General features: G+C 39.6%; 1 protein-coding gene across 7 annotated transcripts in view; it reads left to right on the plus strand.

The window, feature by feature from the left end:
- Positions 1-21,936, plus strand: part of tenm3 (teneurin transmembrane protein 3) — a 360,038-nt gene that overhangs the window by 136,383 nt on the left and 201,719 nt on the right. For all 7 annotated transcript variants that reach the window (XM_084932347.1, XM_084932346.1, XM_084932341.1 and 4 more), the window contains one exon: positions 1,469-1,756. In XM_084932347.1, the coding sequence (XP_084788473.1) occupies positions 1,469-1,756 (288 nt within the window). The remainder of the gene's footprint in view (positions 1-1,468; positions 1,757-21,936) is intronic.

Raw genomic sequence — 21,936 nt, forward strand, 5'->3', positions numbered from 1 at the left:
ATGTTTGTGTAATGTATGTATGGTCGGAGGGTAAGATGGTGCCGCCAGATGAACAGAATCAACTTTTGGAGATGTACTTACCTGGATGATTGAGCGTGCATCAAGATGATTCTGGGTTATTGGCTGCCCTGAATACATTCTCGTTGTTTTATTTTATATCAGGCTCCTTCTTTTTAGACCACTCCACCTCCCGCACACATACTTAGCTTGTTATTTAGAAACCTTCCAAATTTGACTAAAGTGAGTTGGGAAAGTGTCGGTACAAACGGTAAATGTTTTTTAATGTTATTCACTGTTTAAAAAGCTGTTGAGCTGTTAAAATCAATAATGTTTACTATTATCATATAATTATTTATTATTATTTTTCACTTACTGCTTTTACTGTAATAACACTAATAATGAGTAAAGGTTATCATTTAATTAGCAGTAAAATTGATCTTTACTAAACTCTCTAATTTACATCTGAGCAAACTGTATACAAAACTAAAGCACAGCTTCATATTGATTATATTAAATATGTACATGTCACTGTGAGCTGCACCACCATACATGAGACTTAAAGCACTTATATTCTCAATGTCTAATTGGATTTGAGGCACCTTTTGTCTGGTTTGTCTTCTGAGTTATTCATTCAGTCTCATGAGAATTGCTTTGTCAAAGATTCCTCACAGACTTGTTACGAGGTTTGACTATTTTTTCCATAGCTGTCTTCCACCTGCTGTATATACACTGTATTGCCAAAATTAATCACTCGTCTGCCTTCACACATATATGAACTTGAGTGAGATCCCATTCTTAATCCATAGGGTTTAATGTAATGTCAGCCCACCCTTTGCAGCTATAATAGCTTCAGTTTTTCTAGGAAGGGTTTCCACAAGGTTTAGCAGTGAGTTTGGGGGAATTTTTGACCATTTGCAACATCTGACAATGATGTTGTCCGAGAGCCCCTGGATCTCAGTCTATATTTCCAGTTTATCCCGAAGGTGTTTGTCAGGTTGAGGTCAGGACTCTGGGGCGGGCGGGGCCATCTGCTGTGATTGGTTGGGGAGAGAGAAGGAAGAGAGGATAAAGACATGCTGTGGAAGAGAGACAGAGATTAATAAAGAGACACTGTTCCTGAATTAATCTGAAGGCCACATCAGGTTTGGAGGTCTGTAGCAACTGACTCTGCAGAAAGTTGGTGACCTCTGCATACTCAGCACCCCGGTCTGCGATTTAACATGGCCTACCACTGTTCTTCTCAATCGTTTGTAGAAGCAGTCTGCATGCCTAGGTGCTTAAATTTATACACCTGTGGCCATGGAAGTGATTGGAACACCTGAATTCAATGATTTGGATGGGTGAGTGTACACTGGCAATATAGTGTATATTTTATGCCATAGTCACACCATCTCTGTGTATTAGATCTATAGTCATTTGCGATGATCTAATGATTTCTAAATGATTTCAAAACGGCCATCTGTTTCAGGTCAACACTTCAGTCTTCGTCAGCTGGGGATCTGTGAGCCACCGTCTCGTCGCGGCCTGCCTTTCTGCCCTGAAATGCCTCCACCCCACCGTGGTTTCTCAGTTGGTACAGCTCAGGAGCTAGACACTGATAGTCAGGCAGTCATGTCCCCAGAGCATGCTATGCATCTGTGGGGTCGCGGAGGTCTGGGTAAATCATCCGGGAGGAGTTCCTGCCTGTCGAGCCGCTCCAACTCAGTGCTGACTCTAACTGACACTGAGCACGAGAACAAATCGGACAGCGACAATGGTAGGAGATCAACTGTTCGCTCCATTTTTGATATCATGTCCTGCTTTGTGCTCAAGTAATAGTTCTTATTCAACTCTGTCACACTTAGAAACAACAAGTCACAACAGTTAGCTCAGTCTTTCTGATTCAACTGTTGTGTAGCTGATGGTTTAGACATCCTCGTGGGCCAACTTGAAAGTAACGTTATACTGTTAAAATGCTACAAGAAATCCAGTTGCACTTTTACTTTTTAAAATCTCTTTTGGGGCCTTTTGCCTTTTATTGGATGCTGCCGTAATGGAGAGTCGACAGGAAAGCAGGGAGAGATTGCAGGGGAAGGCGCGTAGCAAGGGGCCTCAGTTCAGACTCAAACCTGGGCTGCTGAATGTCATGCAGCACATGTTTGCCTTCTTCAGTCTCAGTAGAGACGAGCACAGATGGTTCTAGCAGCAGCTGCTACACTATTTAGATAGAAATGTATATAAACGTATATAACTTTATTTCACAGTTTGGTCAATGATAGTAATTTATCTGTTCATGTAATGGAATAGTAGACCTCTTTCAGTAATTACAAAAAGAAATTTAAAACTATCAGCTATTGTTATTAAAGGATCATAAGTTGTAAATAAAAGCATTGATAACAATTTCCAAACATGTTACTTTACCTTATTCTGATATTTGGGGTAATTGTAAAAATGTATTAATTGCAACCATTAAGTTGTTTAAGACAAAACAGCACAAACATAGATTTGAGAAACAAGATTATTGTGCACACTCCCAGGAAGTGTCCCGCATGGTGGTCGAGCGGGGGGCAAAACCAAAAAGCCCTGCCAGTTAAATGTACATATATCTGGCAATTCAAGGCTGCCTGGTGAGAATCTATTCAATTTTCAAAGGCAACTGTTGCTTCTGAGACATGTTGCAAACTGATTTTTATAATTATCTCAGTTTAAGTATTTGATATGTTTTAATTACTATTTTAAAGAAGTAGTTAGCACTGTTGCCTTACAGGGAGAAGGTCCTGAGTTTGAATCTAAGAGGTGGCTGGGGCCTTTCTGTGTGCATGTTGTGTACTCTCCAGGTGCTCTGACTTCCCATCACATTCCAACACATCCATGGCTGTAAGTTAATTGGAGAGTTTAAAGTGGCCATAGGTGTGACTGTGAGCATGAGCAGTTGTCTGTTTCTGTTAGTCCTGCAGTGGTTCGGTGACCTGTACAGGATGTACTCTGCCTTTCACCCTGTGACAGGATACGCTCAGCCAAAGCCAAGGCACTGAAACAGATAAGCCGAACAAGATGAATGGATGGACTTTCATCACGTCATTTCACCCAAAGAAAATAAACTGATTTGGTTGAGTGAATAAATTGTTGAAACTTTAACATAATTCTAGTGTAGAACAACAGACATGAAGTCTGAACCTAAAGGATTTGCAACACAAAACATGTTACACTTAATTCTGTCCCTCTTTTAGAAGGTTCCTATAGGAGGAAAGTTAGTGTCACTGCGGTTTAATACATCCATTGATACTGTTGCAGGTTACTGTGTGTGTGTGTGTGTGTGTGTGTGTGTGTGTAGACAGTAAGGCTTCTGGCTCTGTTGCTACCTTTGTTGTAGTAAGATGGAAAAAAAAAAACAAAGATGTGAGAAAAACAGAGAAAATGATGAGAGGAGAGATTTCAGAGTTCAAAACAGGAGCAGAGAAAGCGGAGAATAAATACACAAAAGGGAAAGTGAGAAGCCTGTCTGCATTGTCGGTAATATTACCCAAGAAAATATTAGAGCAGAGCTGTCTGGCTGGCAAAGGACACACTTGCAAACATGCACACGCACATTGGCAGATATAAACACTTATTGTGTCCGGACCCACGAGGGCCCAGCTACTTGATACTTGGTGATCTGAGCTGCAGGGACAGAAAAAGGAAGATTTTTATCCTGAACATACTTACAGGTGCTGTTCTCCAGAGGTGGAAAGTAACAAATTACATTTACTTGTGTTACTGTAATTGAGTAGTTTTTTTGTGTATTTGTACTTTTTAAAGTCATTTTTCAAGTCGGTAATTTTACTTTTACTTAAGTATATTTTTTAAAAAGTATTGTAGTTCGCTACGTTTTCAATCACACTCGTTACTGAGTAAATTAAAATTTAAAAAAAAACATTGCGCTTCGGAAATACTGCAGGGAATGATGGGTAGTAGAACAAATTGGCGCTAAGGTCACGTTAAAGATGGAGTCTGACATCGGTGTTACGGATCCAGTGAAAAAAGAAGCCCCGTCGAATTCTGCTGACCCTGAACTCGAAGAAACGGATGTGAACCCCTGGCCGTATTTAAGGGACCATTTCGGCTTCAAGTGCAAGAAAGGCAACAGCTTTATTATGCAGTGTAAGCTGTGTTTGCCCAGAGAGACCGAGTTAGCAGCTTTTAAAAATTCCACATCAAACCTGCGCAAGCATGTAGAGGTAAGTTAAATACAACTCGTACCGTTATGGTAGCAAAAAGGCTGTGTTCAAATTATTAACATTAAGTTAAGACATCTGTGAAGAACACAGATAAGGTTGGTCGGTACTAGCAACTTGCTGTAATCGGGCACGTTGTTGTCCACGCAACTTACATTTTTTTTACTGGGTTGGTAAATTGCCAAAAGAAAATGTGTTTACCTACGTTTTTCCTGTTTGTTAATAATAATAATTTATTTAAAAAAATAGTTAAATTAAAGACAGAAGCGGCTACTTTCTTACTTAACCCACATATGTTCACACTGCAGGCAAAAGAATAACAGAGCGCTCACTTACCTTAGATTAGTCAAAGACAGCTGACTTCTGTTACTTGTTAATTAGCACTTGCAACCTCCCGTTAACTAGCCTGTTACTGTCCAATAAAAAAAAAACACGAGGTATATTGGTATAATTTACCAGCGGTAGCTATGTAATGCATTGATGTCTTATTAGGGACGTCAAAAAACTTTCTCTCAAACAGCTGCCTTCGAGCGTCTCTTTAGCTGTGCTGGACTACTGTTCACTGCAAAGTGAGCAAGGATGAACTCTACTAACTTTGAAAATCAACTGCTCCTCAAAATTAACAGGAAGTTCAGAGAGTAACACTCTAGGATGGATACAAAGGAACTTTATTCTAGAGGTACAGTAGGGCAGGGCCAAGTTTAAAAAATTAAAAAACATTTTTAAAGCAGCTGCCGTTCAGTTCTACTTGTTCTCTTATTTGACAGTTTAGAACACATTCTCATGTGAAAGAATGATGTGGTTTTGTATTGAAAACACTGTGATACCTGACAGTTTGGTTGATTGGTTTGGTGACCATTATCCATTTTCATGTATAGACTTGCAGTTTAACTGCCACTGCACTTTAATTTGTAAAGTTTTTCTTTTCACTAAAAAAGAACTACTTTGAGATTTATATCCACTGTCTTTTTTTGCACTACTCAGAAGCGGCTGTCCTCCTGCTGACAGAAAAGTAACTATGTAACTTTTACTCTGAGTACATTTTAAATGAGCTACTTTTTACTTTTACTTGAGTACATTTTTAGACAGGTAATTTTACTTGTACTTGAGTAAAATTTCAGCAAAGTAATAGTACTTTTACTTGAGTAAAATATTTTAGTACTCTTTCCACCTCTGCTGTTCTCACATACACAGACATACTGAACTTATACAATTCATGTTTATTTTGAATAAGCAGAAAAAAATGTTGCATTAAAAACAATCACAGAAGCACCGCAGCTAAAAAAAAAAAAAAAAAAAAAAAAGACACTACCCTACTGCAAATGGAATTTTTTTATCATGGATGGGCATAAAATATATAAGCTGACCTGTCCAGACCACTTTCTATAAGACTGCTCTCTGCAGATGTATGTGTGTGTTTAACTGAAAAGGGATGAAAGGAAAGAAATGTGGAAATACGGAGGAAAAAGAAAGAAGGGTGGGCAGATGGAGGAGGAGGAATGTATCATCTTTGCTAACCAGATTACTTTACTATGTATGAACAAAACACTTAATCCATTTGGCATCTCTAAGCTGCTTAACACTGTAACCTAAACTGTTATAGAGACACTCACAGACAGCTGCAGCACTCATCAAAGCTTTAAGGGCAACACAAACTCATAAACACAGTAAGATATAAAGAATACTTTATATACTGCTCAAAACATTACTTCAGAGTAGCCGATGTTTTTCAGAAGGCAATAATAATTATTTTGCACAAATGACTCATTATTGAGGCTGTACACAACATGGGACTCATGTCCCTGCAAAGGTGGAAAGTAACGAATTACATTTACTTGCGTTACTGTAATTGAGTAGTTTTTTTGTGTATTTGTACTTTTTAAAGTCATTTTCCAAGTCGGTAATTTCACTTTTACTTAAGTATATTTTTTAAAAAGTATTGTACTTCGCTACATTTTCAGTCACACTCGTTACTGAGTAAATTAAAAGAACAAACAAAAAAAAACAACAACATTGCGCTTCGGAAATACTGCAGGGAATGATGGGTAGTAGAACAAATTAGCGTTGGGTCACGATAAAAATGGAGTCTGACATCGGTGTTACGGATCCAGTGAAAAAAGAAGCCCCGTCGAATTCTGCTGACCCTGAACTCGAAGAAACGGATGTGAACCCCTGGCCGTATTTAAGGGACCATTTCGGCTGCAAGTGCAAGAAAGGCAACAGCTTTATTATGCAGTGTAAGCTGTGTTTGCCCAGAGAGACCGAGTTAGCAGCTTTTAAAAATTCCACATCAAACCTGCGCAAGCATGTAGAGGTAAGTTAAATGAAACTTGTACATTTATTTTAGCAAAAAAGGCTGTGCTCAAGTTAATCACATTAAATTAAGACATAAGTTATTGGGCACGTTGTTGTCCACGCAACTTAAAATATTTTTACTTGATTGGTAAATTGCCAAAAGAAAATGTGTTCACTTTTCCTGTTTGTTAATAATAATAATTTATTTTAAAAAAAATTAGTTAAATTAGACAGAAGACAGAAGCGGCTACTTTCTTACTTAACCCACATATGTTCACACTGCAGGCAAAAGAATAACATGTGCTTGTGCAGAGGTGTTTTTTTCTGTTCTCAAACTGATCTCCCTGTTGGAGCTCAGTCAAGAGGGACTTATTTTTTTCTCCTCATCTTTCCTCACGTGGTGCATTTTCCATCGTTATACCTCTCTGACCTGTCTTCCCCATGTGATGTTTGTGTAATGTATGTATGGTCGGAGGGTAAGATGACGCTGGCAAAGGTCGGCAACCTTAACCCAATTTCCTTCGGGGTCAACCTTCAGGATCAATAAAGTTTTATTGAATTGAATTGAATTGCTCCTCAAAATTAACAGAGCAAGGCCGAGTTAAAAAATTAAAACACATTTTTATAGCAGCTGCCGTACAGCTCAATTCAGTACTTGTTCTCTTATTTGACAGTTTAAAACACATTCACATGTAAAAGAGTTATATGGTTTTGACAGTTTGGTTGATTGGTTTGGTGACCATTATCCATTTTGATGTATAGACTTGCAGTTTAGCTGCCACTGCGCTTTAATTTGTAAAGTTTTTCTTTTAATTAAAAAACAACTACTTTGAGATTTATCCCATTGTCTTTTTTGCACTACTCAGAAGCGGCTGTCCTCCTGCTGACAAAAAAGTAACTATGTAACTTTTACTCTGAGTACATTTTAAATGAGCTACTTTTTACTTTTACTTCAGTAAATTTTTAGACAGGTAATTTTACTTGTACTTGAGTAAAATTTCAGCAAAGTAATAGTACTTTTACTTGAGTAAAATATTTTAGTACTCTTTCCACCTCTGTGTCCCTGTTTATGTCAATCGTTTTGAAAAGGAAACATAATAAAGGTGCCGTTTTCAAACCGTTGTGTCCTTACAGTCTCTCATACAGCAACTTGCCCAACTTTCACCAGTTATCTGTGTTCACACTCTTCCCTTTATTCATCAGCCTGCCGCACAGCTTTTGATTTCAACACTTTCCTTTTACCATCGTTGTGTATTAGAGATGGACCGATCCGATATTACGTATCGGTATCGGTCCGATACTGACGTAAATTACTGGATCAGATATCGGAGAGAAATAAAAACTGTAATCCGATCCATTAAATATCAAAAAAGCACCTCACAAAACTTGCCACACGGCGTAACTCGGCTCATAACCGTAGCACGTTGGAGCAGTGTGGTCACGTGATAGAGCGGCTGTGTGTATTTGTAGCGTGGCTACCAAACTCAGAGGAAGTGATCCCAGAGAGAAGTAAAGCAAGTGTGTAAGTTCATCTCTGAATGTTTGTAAAGCATTCCCACGTTAAGCTTAACAACCGATATATGGAGCGACTGCCTCTCTCTCTCTCTCTCTCTCCTGCTCCTACTTCAATCATGAAACTGATCACTGATCAGCTGATCGGCTTTTCTGTCGCGAGTCCGTCTCTCTTCTTTATTTATCGCCCACTTTGCACCAGAAAGAGGAAACCAGCGGCTGAACAACAGCAGCACGTTTAAGCTTGATAAGCTGTTGTTAGAATTTATTTAATATTACTTTCTACACCAGGATCTTTTTCTACGCAGCTGACGGCTGGTAACTGTGCAGGGGCGGATCTAGCAGTTTAGCCAGGGGGGCCGATAGGGCATGAACAGGGAAAAGGGGGCAGAAAGACATGCTTTTCTTTCTTATTCTCATTTAAAATGTCGAGCTTTTAATAAATAATTATCTGAATCTGACACCCAAAGTTTTAATCTTATGTAAAATATATAGAAGTCCATTACTGTATATAGTAACTGTTAAGTCTAATATACCCTAGTAAGCTATAGTACTTTTTCCTTTGGGAAGGTACCATCTGTGCAGTTCTGTTGAAGAAAGATGTTGAATCTATTTAATTACTCTTGAAAAAGAATTCATCTCTGTGCATTTTTTTCCCCCTGCATCAAATTAAAGTTGATTACGTCGATTAAGCATCACGAGGTGGAGGGTGGGGGTGGTTCCCTATTTTTTTTTTTGCTGGGAGTTTGCAACCCTATTAGTTAGGTTGCTTAATATTTCTGCTAAGTGCTCTTTAAAATACCAGAATAGGGAGGATGGAGCAGGTTTAAGTTTATTAGACTGATCAGTGTTGTTGAACTATGAAATATTTTGGGTGCAGTGTGTTTTTTACATACAGGTATAACAGAATAGCTTCAGTGTTGTTGTTTATTTAAACTTGAGTATGAACTTATACAAAATGCAGCAAAATATTAAAAAACAGTTTTATTGATTAAAAAACACTATATCGGATTCATATCGGTATCGGCAGATATCCAAATTTATGATATCGGTATCGGACACAAAAAAGTGGTATCGTGCCATCTCTAGTATGTATAGAACCTTTTTTCATCCTGCCTCAATTATTGCAATTCCTTATTCCTCTGCCTAAGCAAACTGTCCCTGGATCGCCTACAAATGGTCCAGAATGCTGCTTCGAGGCTTCTAACCAGGTCCATAAATGGTCTCGTCTAACAGAGATTTCTTACAAAGGCTCCTCATAAAATTTAGGGTTTTATTTAAAAATTTGGTGACCACTTTCAGAGCCCTCTACAGTCAGCTGCCTCCATTTTCAGTGAGCTACTACCATGCATAAGATCTAGATCTCTGAGGTGATGAGTGCTGATCAGTGTTGGCTGTACGTAGAGCCAGGCTGAAGAAAAAAGGTGACTTTGACTGTGGGCCGTGGACTCTATATTTAAACTTCAGACTTTATTTGATCTATTTCTGTCATTTTAATTGCTGTATGTATGTGAAACTTCTCATTTCCAACACTAATTAGACTCACATTCAATTCAATTTAATTCAGTTTTATTTATACAGCGCCAAATCACAACAACAGTCACCTCAAGGTGCTTTATATCTTAAGGTAGACACTACAATAACACATACAGAGAAAACCCAACAATCATATGACCCCCTATGAGCAAGCACTTTGGCGACAGTGGGAAGGAAAAACTCCCTTTTAACAGGAAGAAACCTCCGGCAGAATCAGGCTCAGGGAGGGGCGGGGCCATCTGCTGTGATTGGTTGGGGTGAGAGAAAGAAGACAGGATAAAGACATGCTGTGGAAGAGAGACAGAGGTTAATAACAGATATGATTCAATGCAGAGAGGTCTGTTAACACATAGTGAGTGAGAAAGGTGACTGGAAAGGAAAAACTCAATGCATCATGGGAATCCCCCGGCAGCCTACACCTATATCAGCATAACTAAGGGAGGATTCAGGGTCACCTGGTCCAGCCCTAACTATATGCTTTAGCAAAAAGGAAAGTTTGAAGCCTAATCTTAAAAGTAGAGATAGTTTCTGTCTCCCGAATCCAAACTGGAAGCTGGTTCCACAGAAGAGGGGCCTGAAAACTGAAGGCTCTGCCTCCCATTCTACTTTTAAATACTCTAGGAACAACAAGTAGGCCTGCAGAGCGAGAGCGAAGTGCTCTGATAGGGTGATATGGTACTACAAGGTCATTAAGATAAGATGGGGCCTGATTATTTAAGACTCACATGTGTACAGAAGTCTGTTTGGCAGCATCATAGTTTTGTATTCTTGTGGGTTTTTTTTTGTTTTTGTTTTGCTTTTCCAAACATTAGTTGATGCCTTGATTTACCCACTCACATCTATTGCAATGACATCTAATGACCAAAACATAAGGTACAGATGAAGCCTCCAAAATGACTTTCTTCTGCTGATTGTGTTGCTCAGCCTTAGAGAGAAAAGACATTTGGAGGAGACTCACTTTTTAAATTTTAAGAAACCTGCCAAAAATTCTGATTGCTTTGTTATCATTATTATAGTTACTTTTAACACAGATGGATGAGGTAAAAGTCCTGTTACCTTTATGTAAAATGAAACTTTAAACGGGGACTCGCTCACAGAAGCAATTGCGTTTCTAGAGTTCTTTTTCTTTTTAAAGAAAGTTCTAAATAAATTGGATCTAAATGATTTGTGAAGCAGTGCTGTAGTATCTGTGCTAGTTTGTATTTTTACACAGAACAAAGCCTAATAAAGAAGTGCAGAAGTGCTAATGCTATTACTTTACAAATAAGCAATTTGGCAAACTGGCTACTTTCTTTCTGACTCATTGCTTTCAAGGTGTGAAGTGTGAATCTATTGGGGGAAAAATAGGTAAAAATCTCCTAGCAACAAGTAATCAGTGGAAAGTGTAAGGGCCTCAGTAATGTTTTTGACAGAGCTTTAGAGTGGAATGAACGTTTCCAAAACTGTCCAGCTGAAAAGCAGATGAAATGTAAATCTGTAGTGTTGTGCAGTGCTGTGATAATGTGCTGTTTAGAATATGTATTTCATAAAATATTTATTTTGTGCGCTTATTAAACTATACATCAGGTAGTCCTAATGCTGCGTCCGTGTGCTCAAGACTTATTTACTCACACGTGGTGTATATGGAATAGTTTGTTGAATCGCAGACACATATATTATCATATATTACAGAGCATATAGTGTGATGCTATAGCAGGAGACATCAGATCTGACTGCTGGAGAAGACAGATAGTAGCAATAACTAAAGTGCATATGTAACTAGAAAGATTACCCGTGCACACTCACCAGGATGCAGTTAGAGTCGGTGTTCTCATGCTCGATGCAGTATTTAGACACAGATATTACTGTTGATTTTGTTTGTGTGCAGATGCTGTTGTGTATTTAAACAGCCTTCAGGAATAAATAATGTATCGTTGTGATCATTTTAAAGTAGCAGTGAATGCGCTTGCTGTGTTTTAGGCTTATTGCCTTCACTCTTGGATTATCAAAGGCATGTGTGTGTGTGTGTGTGTGTGTGTGTGTGTGTGTGTGTGTGTGTGTGTGTGTGTGTGTGTGTGTGTGTGTGTGCGCGCACGCGCACAGATGGCTGTGGAGAATCACACGCATACAGAAAAATATGTTTTTCAGCCGAAGCGGAAATGTACTCGAGTTCTCGAGATGCACACCCTTCACACACAGACACACACACAGACACACAAGATGCTGGTGCCAGTCATATTCAATAACAATCTAGTGCTGACCAGAGAAATCAATGAATAACAGACTAACTGACTAGAGGGTTTAACTTTGGCGCCACTAACATGGAGAAGACTTCATTCCATGAAGTGGCTAACATTAAATCATTAACCATACACCACCGCTCTGCACACCCTCCTCAGCTCTGGCTCCTTTTATCCTATTTTGTCTTTCAAAATATACAGAATATACAGTCATTGCTGTTGTTCCATTCTTTGCCATCAGTTTATGCAGTTGTGATCGCAGTATTGTAAGACTAAAGACTGAAGTTATCCAGAGTAACAACTGACGACTGAGTTATTTGTACAATAACTGCATGATGTAGTGTCAGTGCTTTTACAGTAACAGTAATTATAACGCTATCACAAGCAACAAGTTTTGAAGTCTCCTTTCCCTTTACCTCACCTCCTCCTCCTCCATCCTTTCCCCCTCTTCACTTGTGTTTCTCAGAACCCATTTAGGCCGAATCCATTACCAGAAGTGCAGAGGGAGAAGGAACTAGCGAGTTAGATAGACAGAGGGGAATGGAAAGAGGGAGATGGAGGGAACGTTCAACCTAATAAATTCTCCAGCAATGTTTCTCAGTTTCCTTGAGTTCTGATAGATGATGGCCTTTTTTACTTGTGGTGACAGAAAAGCTTTCACTGCAGTTCTGCACAAACCTCATACGCTAACTCTGCGCGTGTTGGTTAAACTACTTTACTTTAGCACTTATATGCAGAAACAACATGCTGAATTCCAAATATTTTGCTTTTCATTAACAGTAGTTCCCCACTGGAACATTTCTTGCTCTATTTTGATTTTCTTATTGATTAAAAATTCTCTCCACAGGAGAAATGAAAGATTAAAACTTACACATGAAATCCAAAAGACCCCCTGAACAGGGCCGACTGAGAGCCCCATCCAGAGACAACAAAGTCCGGCTTGAAATATGATATAAGACATAAACTATAAATGACAAGCAGCACACTGAGCATGATCATTTTTGTTCTAACCAACTATTGTTCACATCAGAAGCATTTTCAAAAGGATATGAGACACAATAGGATAAGTTTTACCTCTCATCAGTGTTGCAGTATGTTGTTGAACAGCATTGGGTTTGCATAACTGTTATTATAGAAAGTGATGATATTTCACTTTTAATGTATTTGTAACAGTAATTTAACAAACGTCATGTGGCCTTTAAAAAACGTTCATTTTTCATCTCAGTGGAGACTCATCAGGAGATTTTGCTATTATACACACTTATTCCACTGGATGTGCTGATCTGATCATTATAACAACTTGTGTAAAATTATATTCAGTAAGGTGCACAGTTAGATTTCCTATTGATCATAAGATCGATGTTGAGTTTAAGACAAGCAAAGCACGTTTATAGCAGCTACAGCTGATTTAACTGACCTTTGCTTGCATTATTATGCTGACAGCCTAAATTCCAAACATTGTTAAAAGAACCAAAAAAGCAGCATTTATGAGTTACAGCATTGTGTTGAGGTGAACAGTTGTTTGCATGATGCTTCAGCGGGTTTCAGGAATGAGCTTTCATGTGCTCTGTCACTGACTCTCTGTTCCTCTCTCCTATGCTAGAGTTGGAGGTGATGATAGTGGGGACACCACTACGTTCTTTCAAAAGACAGAACACTGACATCATAAACATTCTGAAATTAAACAGGGTTAGAGTTTAAGAAATGAAAATAAAGTAGAGCGGTCTACAACAGAAGAGGACAGTGATAATGAAGTGCAAACTGCAGCTAGGCCAGAACACGTGGAGCTGCTGACACCAGCATCTGTAAGAATAAGATGCTGGTAGAAAGAATCCCAGCCAAAGCTGAGTAAATGCCAACCCCAGCCAAGAACACCAAAGCTTGATTTTTAATTGATAATAAAAGCAGTGATGCGCAGTCGGGGATTGCACTGAAGACGTGGGTCACGTCTGCCCACTTTTTTATAAAGTTATCTTTGGGCTGGATTTCCCCAGTTTGGATTTCAGATTTGTGGAGCAATGAGAGTTTATTAGCTTTCTTTTACTGTAGGTAAATAAGTAATGTAGTACATTTGTTTACAAAAGCAGTGAGTAATGTAATCTTATAGACCTCAACACTGATATACCAAAAATACCTATTTAAATGAAAAAAAATCTGTATCAACAAAACAAATCAATGTGACGATTTCTCGCTGCTCTGTGATTTTTGACCATAAAGATGTTTGTGTGTGTGTGGGGGGGGGGGGGGGGGGTGGAAAGCTGTTGAAAACATTCAAGGTGAGAACTGATATCGAATATCACACAGATCACGTTCAGATATGGTTTCATAGCTATCACACTGTAATGGAAGTACTAAGGGAAAGACATGTCAGAACTGCAAGCACACCCACACTGAATCATGTTTCCATCACTGCAAAGGACATTCCTATGTGCAACTTCACTAAATCTAACATGAGGTATTCTCAAAACTCAAATATGATTTGTATTAGAGGGTCTTGGTTAAATAGAGAGAGAAACAAATCCCAAGCATATGTCTCCCGTGCACACAGCTTTGTAAATACAGGCTCTTTGAACCTTTGGTCCCCTCGTTTTCTTTCATTTAAAGGATTTCACCTGTTTTTATTTCATATTGTTGTCTCATCTCGCTCTCCCTTTCACACACACACACACACACACACAGAATCATTAGTATGTGAAGCTATTTAATAGCTGGATCGATAAATGTGCTGTTCTTACAGGATCATTTGGCCTCTGAAGCAAATCTTCTGACAGCCACTACATCATTAGGGCATTACCAGTAGCCTTCTGTCTCCTGCCCCGTGCAGTTCCTCGTTCGTTTTTTCTTCTTTCTCATTTTCCTTTCTCTTCTGCATCTCATAAGGGCATTACATTTCCTGTTTTTTTCCTATGTATCTATATGGCTTTAGATGTTTGGTTGTGTAGATGTGTTCTTATTAACGTGGACCCAGAGTGAAAGGAAAACGTAAAAAACACCCTGTTTAGGACAGCGTTTGTGCTGATATGGACTTATTGTAGATGCAGCCCTGGTGACCACTAAGAGTCCATCTCTCATCATAAACCTGAAGGAATTCTGTCATTTGGAGCTACGTGATTTGTCAGCAGCTCTGTTGCAATGGTAGTACATCAATTGGGCCCGAGCTAACAGAGATAATTAAATACACTGCAGAGGGAATTGGAAAGTAAAGTGTTTATTATATATGAGCTGTGCATTTTTTCTTCAGGTGTAATTAATTTAAAGATTAACCAAACGCGTCGGCCATTCTGAGGCTGCACACACACTAACCATAATTACTATAACAGTTATTTCCTGACACTGACACTTCTGTGGCCCAAAGGGGAAGAAAGGTTTGAAGTTGCAAGAAACTCTTCAACATACTTAATTTGGAAAATTGACTCAGATTATACAAAGAAGCAATGCTTTTCATTGCAGATGGATAACTAGCCTCATATTTAATGATTCACCCACCAACCCTCTCATTCTCACACACACACACACACACACACTAGCATACTTGTCAAAAGTGTCTGGAAAGCTAGCGATAGTGTGACTAACCTCAGCATATGGGTGATTTTACTGAGAAACTTCACACTCACTCTCTCTCTCTCTCTCTCTCTCTCTCACACACACACACACAGCTTTATTTTCTATTTATTTTCATCTTTAGTTGCTTTCAGACTCCCACATTGCCTTATCTGTCCTTGGCTGCTATTTCTACTGTCATATGGCTGCTACTAAATGTGATTATGACACTAACAAAGGCTGGTTAGTCAAACATGAGTGAGTGTGCCTGTGTGTCTCTGTGCAGGCCTGTTGAGTGGGAAGGCTAGTCTGGCTGGCTGTCACACCAACCAGTTTAGAGCCACACCTACTGCTATCTAATTTCTCACACTGATCACACTGACAGCTTTGCCATAATATAAAGAACAGCACAATGTAAGAATAAAGACTAAATAAATGTAGAAATTCATGAAGTCATTCCTAGTTAACGTTAAAGGGATGGTTAGCTCAACGGTGCTCTGACTGTTTGTCAGCCTGACTACTGTGCTGAAGAGAAACCTGGGGTTGTTCTTATTTTCTTCAATCAGAGGGAGGGATTTGGCTGCTTCAGTCACCACCATCCACGGGAAGCCAGTGGAGGTAGTTGAGGAGTACAAATACCTGGGAACCATCTTTGACAACCTCCTGAAATTCTCTGCCAACACAGAGGAGATGCTCAGGAGGTGCCACCAACGGTTATACCTCCTTATAACTCAACTCCTTTGGAGTCAGCACACCCATCATGATGACTTTTTACTACGCCTTCCTGGAAACCATCATGACCTTCTCCATCACCTGTTGGTTCCACTCCCTCAGCCTTCATACAGGAACAGACTGCAGCACACTGCATCAGTGTGCTCTAAAATCATTGTCCTGTCAGGACTCTGACAGGTTTTCAGCCAACAGGCCCTCAGACAGGCAGCCAAAATCATCAACGACCCCTCTCACATTCTTCACCCTGTATTTCAATGGCTCCCCTCTGGGCGACGCCTCTGCTGCATTTCCTGCAGGACTGAGAGGAGGAGGAGCGCCACCTTTGTCCCCAAAGCCACTCTGCTTTTTAACTCCAGCAGATAAGAACATTTCCCACACCAGAAACATAAACTACTCTACACTCTTTTTATACTGCCAACACTTTGTTCACTTACAGTTATTTATTCACCTTTCAGTCACTTTAATTTTAAAACTGTATATACTGTATATTCTGTGTATTTATTATCTCACTCTTATTGCCTGTTCTTGTTGTCCATATCTTCAACATTATGCTGCTCTGTTGCTTGTTAATTGCCCCTTGGGGATAAATAAAGTCTTTCTGATTCGCCGTCTTCAAATCTCTCTGGACTAGTGTGGACAAGGCTAAGATTCAGATTTTCAAATAAATTAAAACTCTGTCTGGGTCTTTGGTTGATTAATAGAGATCGACAGACCACGTGACTTTCGCGCATTGCATTGTGGGTAAGAGTGGCAGCAAAATCAAAACACTGCATCAAGCGCTAGCATTTCCAGCACCGGTAATCATTAATTCTGCGGTTTTAATTCCTACTTGCATTTTATTTGCCCCAAAAACAGTTATGTACAAAACGAAGGAGAACACGGCAGGTCCGTACTAAGACAGACTTGATGAAAAGGCAAAAAAAAGTAGGAGGAAAAAATCAGAGTGAAAGGGTCAGACCAGGGATCCCCAAGCCCAGTCCATGAGGGCCGGTGTCCCAGCAGGTTTTAGGTGTGTCCTTGATCCATCACAGCTGATTTAAATGGATAAATTACCTTCTCAACATGTCTTGAAGTTCTCCAGAGGCCTGGTAATGAGCTAATCATGTGATTCAGGTGTGTCGACCCAGGGTGAGATCTAAAACCTGCAGGACACCGGCCCTCATGGACTGGGATTGGGGACCCTGGGTTAGACCCATACGAGCATACAGAGTGGAGTAAGGACGTTAGCGTGCTGCCCAACTTTCATCACGCACATATTTATTATTATATGGTCCTAGGTGTGAGTGCATACACTCACAAAATGTTTAGTAACTTCAGATCCCTGCAACAAGCCCAGGTCCAGTTTACTTTGGTGATTTGGACTATTCCATCTCACAGCTGTTGTTTTTTCCCCTTTATCTCCAGTACAGGCCAATGCATCTGTTTGTTGTTTCAGGTTGTAGTGTTACACAACATTTTCAGATCTAATAGAAATAAAATGAGTGTTTCGTAATTCATTCAATTTGTCTTTATTTATAAGTGGCATTATTGTTTCATTCTGTTATAGAATCTTACAAGAAAGAGGCAAAATTGTAAAAATCCATTATGCTTTATTAGCTGCTTCAGTGAAAAACAAATAAACAATGCAAAAAAAACCCAACTATTGCAAAACAACATACTGAAACTAGAGATGGCACGATACCACTTTTTTATGTCCGATACCGATATCATAAATTTGGATATCTGCCGATACCGATATGAATCCAGTATAGTGTTTTTTAATCAATAAAACTTTTTTTTTTAATATCTTGCTGCATTTTGTATAAGTTCATACTCAAGTTTAAATAAACAACAACACTGAAGTTATTCTGTTATACCTGTATGTAAAAAATACACTGCACCCAAAATATTTCATAGTTCAGCAAAACTGATCAATCTAATAAACTTAAACCTGCTCCATCCTCCCTATTCTGGTATTTTAAAGAGCACTTAACAGAAATATTAAGCAACCTAACTTGCAAACTCCCAGCAAAAAAAAAAATAGGGAACCACCCTCCACCCTCCACCTCATGATGCTTAATCGACATAATCAACTTTAATTTGATGCAGTGTGAAAAAAAATGCACAGAAATCAATTGTTTTTCAAGAGTAATTAAATAGATTCAACATCTTTCTTCAACAGAACTGCACAGATGGTACCTTCCCAAAGGAAAAAGTACTATAGCTTACTAGAGTATATTAGACTTAACAGTTACTATATACAGTAATGGACTTCTATATATTTTACATAAGATTAAAACTTTGGGTGTCAGATTCAGATAATTATTTATTAAAAGCTCGACATTTTAAATGAGAATAAGAAAGAAAAGTATGTCTTTGTGCCCCCTTTTCCCTGTTAATGCCCTATCGGCCCCCCTGGCTAAACTTTGCTAGATCCGCCCCTGCACAGTTACCAGCCGTCAGCTACGTAGAAAAAGATCCTGGTGTAGAAAGTAATATTAAATAAATTCTAACAACAGCTTATCAAATTTAAACGTGCTGCTGTTGTTCAGCCGCTGGTTTCCTCTTTCTGGTGCAAAGTGGGCCAAAAACAAAGAAGAGAGACGGACTCGCGACAGAAAAGCCGATCAGCTGATCATTGATCAGTTTCATGATTGAAGTAGCAGCAGGAGAGAGAGAGAGAGAGAGAGGCAGTCGCTCCATATATCGGTTGTTGAGCTTAACATGGGAATGCTTTACAAACATTCAGAGATGAACTTACACACTTGCTTTACTTCTCTCTGGGATCACTTCCTCGGAGATGAAATGCTGGTTTGGTAGCGAGGCTCCAAATACACACAGCCGCTCTATCACGTGAGCACACTGCTCCGACGTGCTACGGTTATGAGCCGAGTTACACCGTGTCGCAAGTTTTGTGAGGTGCTTTTTTGATATTTAAATGGATCGGATTACATTTTTTATTTCTCTCCGATATCTGATCCAGTAATTTACGTCAGTATCGGACCGATACCGATACATAATATCTGATCGGTCCATCTCTAAATGAAACAGTTATTCATCACTTGATTGCTTCAATACAACACTTGGGCACATATATGCGGGACGTTTCGTGGCTGTTTCGATATCGCGCACTCTCTTAACCAATCAAATCTCGCTGTGGTAGCAGCTTTAAACTCGGTATGACCCAGGTTGATAGAGGGGCCCAGTCTGGATCGCATTCCAGCATTTTGTAGGCTGGTTTTCCTACAAAACACAACAAACATTAGCCCGCAAAGCCACAGTGAACAAAGCAGCATAGCGCAACAAACTCAATTCAAATCAATATAAGACTTATTTGTAACCTACATCAACAATTATGTTATGATAAATTACGTAATAACTACAACAGAAGACTGACCTTTGTCGAAATGCTTGGAGCAGCAATCTTACAAGAAAGAGGCAAAATTGTATTCAATTGTGCTTTATTAGCTGCTTCGGTGAAAAACAAATCAACAATGCATAAAACAAAAAACAAAAAAAAAACCATTGCGTGGGAATGCTTGGAGCAGACTCATGTGTGAGCTGGAGTGTTCTGGGACGTTATATTTGGTCTTCGAATGGCTGCAATCCAGGCCATCCGTCGGCTCTTTGTTACTTCGGAAACATGGCTTGAACAATTTTTCTTCTACGACGGAATCCGATAAAAACCGATCTCTTTACCCGTCGGCTTCCCGTGGCTGTCATGCAACCGGCTATTGCAGTTAATAATACAACAGCCTCTTGCCATTTTTGTGTTTCTTTTTATCGCTGTGTGACTGTTTTCATGTGAAAGCCTGCGTGTGCTAGTACCGCTTGCCACTCATAACTACAATCCTTTGCGGTTTTACCCCAGAAATGACGTCACATTTTCAGTGTCTATCCGGTCGTTAAGTGATGACGTGACGAATCGTACTTCCGGGCCTAAAGTAGTCTGCGTTTAATATGGCTTTTGTGTTGTTAACATGTTTAATGTTATGTATTTACTTCTATTTAATCTCAAAAAGCTCCTAAAACAGTCAGTGATCACTGTTGACCTCCCTCGGCTTTTATTACCACTAATCATTTATTTAAGCTCAGTTTTTAAAACCTTAGGATGTAACTACAGCCCAGCCCATGCAGCAGTATATGAATGACTAACCTCGTATTGTGGATGGATTGTCTCAGTTGTTCTCCTGGCTGAAGTTTGGTCCTTTTACAGCATCCTGCCATGCGATTACATTTGTTCCTGACCACCGAGAACACTCACGTTAACTTTTATCGAGTGGAAAAAAGTTAGCTTGTTTATATTATGCTAACATAGCTGTGTCGCTAGTGGTCACGTAGCACATCATTATATACCAGCTAGTCAAACTTCAGTAACCCTACAAACGTCACTGCTGTTTAGTTTTCTGTCTTCATTTATGTTGGAAGTGATAACAGAGCTGTACGTTTGAATTTGTTTCCAAAACCCGGCAGTCAGGACATGCTATATTGTATTTAGATAGAAGCTAGCGAGCTAACTTCCTGCTAACTTCTAACTCCGTTAAATGTCATAAATTCCGTTTTCATGGATGCCTGGATGTTAAACTCAATTGTTACACCTGGTAGAGCAGAACGCTGATCATTTTATTAAAGATGAAAGACTTTAGACAGTTTTTCAACTCTCAGTAATGCCATAGTGATCGTTTGATATATGGACCTGCAGCGGAGTTTAGGCCCAGACACGGCTAGTGACGTCAGACTTAACGACCGGATAGGGTGGAGTGGATCACTGCCACACACCCCCCTCGGCCTGTGCTTCGAGGATTCTGACAATTACTCCAGTCAGGGGTCAGATCGGCAGTGTTGATTATTTAAACTAACAATTGAAAAATTACTTATTATTTTGTGCACTAATAGGTAGCTAAACGAGAGAAACCTAATGTTTAATAATTCACATTTGACTGTTTTACTCTTTGGTGCTGTTGAGGATACTGTATTGTTCTTTCTTTGTTCTTTTTTTACATTTAAACCATTTTTTTATGGTTTTTAGTTTGTTTTTTGTCTGTTTGGGAGCTGACAGTCTCTATGGAGATGTGGTTTTGGGGGGATAGCAGGAGGAGAGAAGCTGCAGAGAGGCGTGTAAGACTGCAACTCTGCTTCCTTGTTGCACTCTGCATAGTCACGTTTTGGGGGGATTTAATAAATTTGAAAAGATTTCTAAAAATAAGGGCATCAATCCCACTTTGGATGGAGCAGCTGTCTTTCCTAACAAGACCAGGTTTTCCCCAGAAAGTTTCCCAATTATTTATAAAGCCCACATCTTTTTTGGGACACCGGTGAGACAGCCAGCAATTTAAGGAGAACATGCGATCAAACGTGTCACTCCTGGTCTGATTGGGGAGGGAACCAGAGAAAACTACAGGCCTCACACTTGGAGGTGCTGATTCTGGTTCCTACTGCATTACCCTCGTCCTCTGCTTTCTCTCTTAGGAGGTCCTCTAAGTATTTCTTCAACTGCCCATTTTTTTTCCTCAGTTGAGGTCAGTGACACTCCACTCCTGCAAGCACCCGTTCTGTTGCTCAGTTTCCTGATGGTTTGCCAGGCTCACCTCGAGACACACTGAAAATCTGTGTCCATGGCCTCACTGATTCCTTTCTACACCCAAGGTTTTGCCTCAGCTACCCACCAAGCTGCATTCTGCTTGGCCTGCCGTACCCATCAGCTGCTAATGAAGTTCCACCAGGTAACCGAAACTGATAGGACTCCTTCTTCAGCTTGATGGCTCCCTTCACTTCCAGTGTCCATGTCATTACTTAAAAAAGTACAAGATGCCATTTTTAATTTCAAAAAGGAGCGGGCAGTGTATTCAGAAAAGATATCTCTTAGGAATATCGCTGTGCTCTTTGGAAGGCAGTGTGTCTCGGACTCGGGAATGTTTGGCTTGTTCTTT

The sequence above is a fragment of the Perissodus microlepis genome, chromosome 6 (assembly GCF_051167445.1).
Source record: "Perissodus microlepis isolate ML-2025 ecotype Zambia chromosome 6, ASM5116744v1, whole genome shotgun sequence".
NCBI classification, from domain to species: Eukaryota; Metazoa; Chordata; class Actinopteri; order Cichliformes; family Cichlidae; genus Perissodus; species Perissodus microlepis.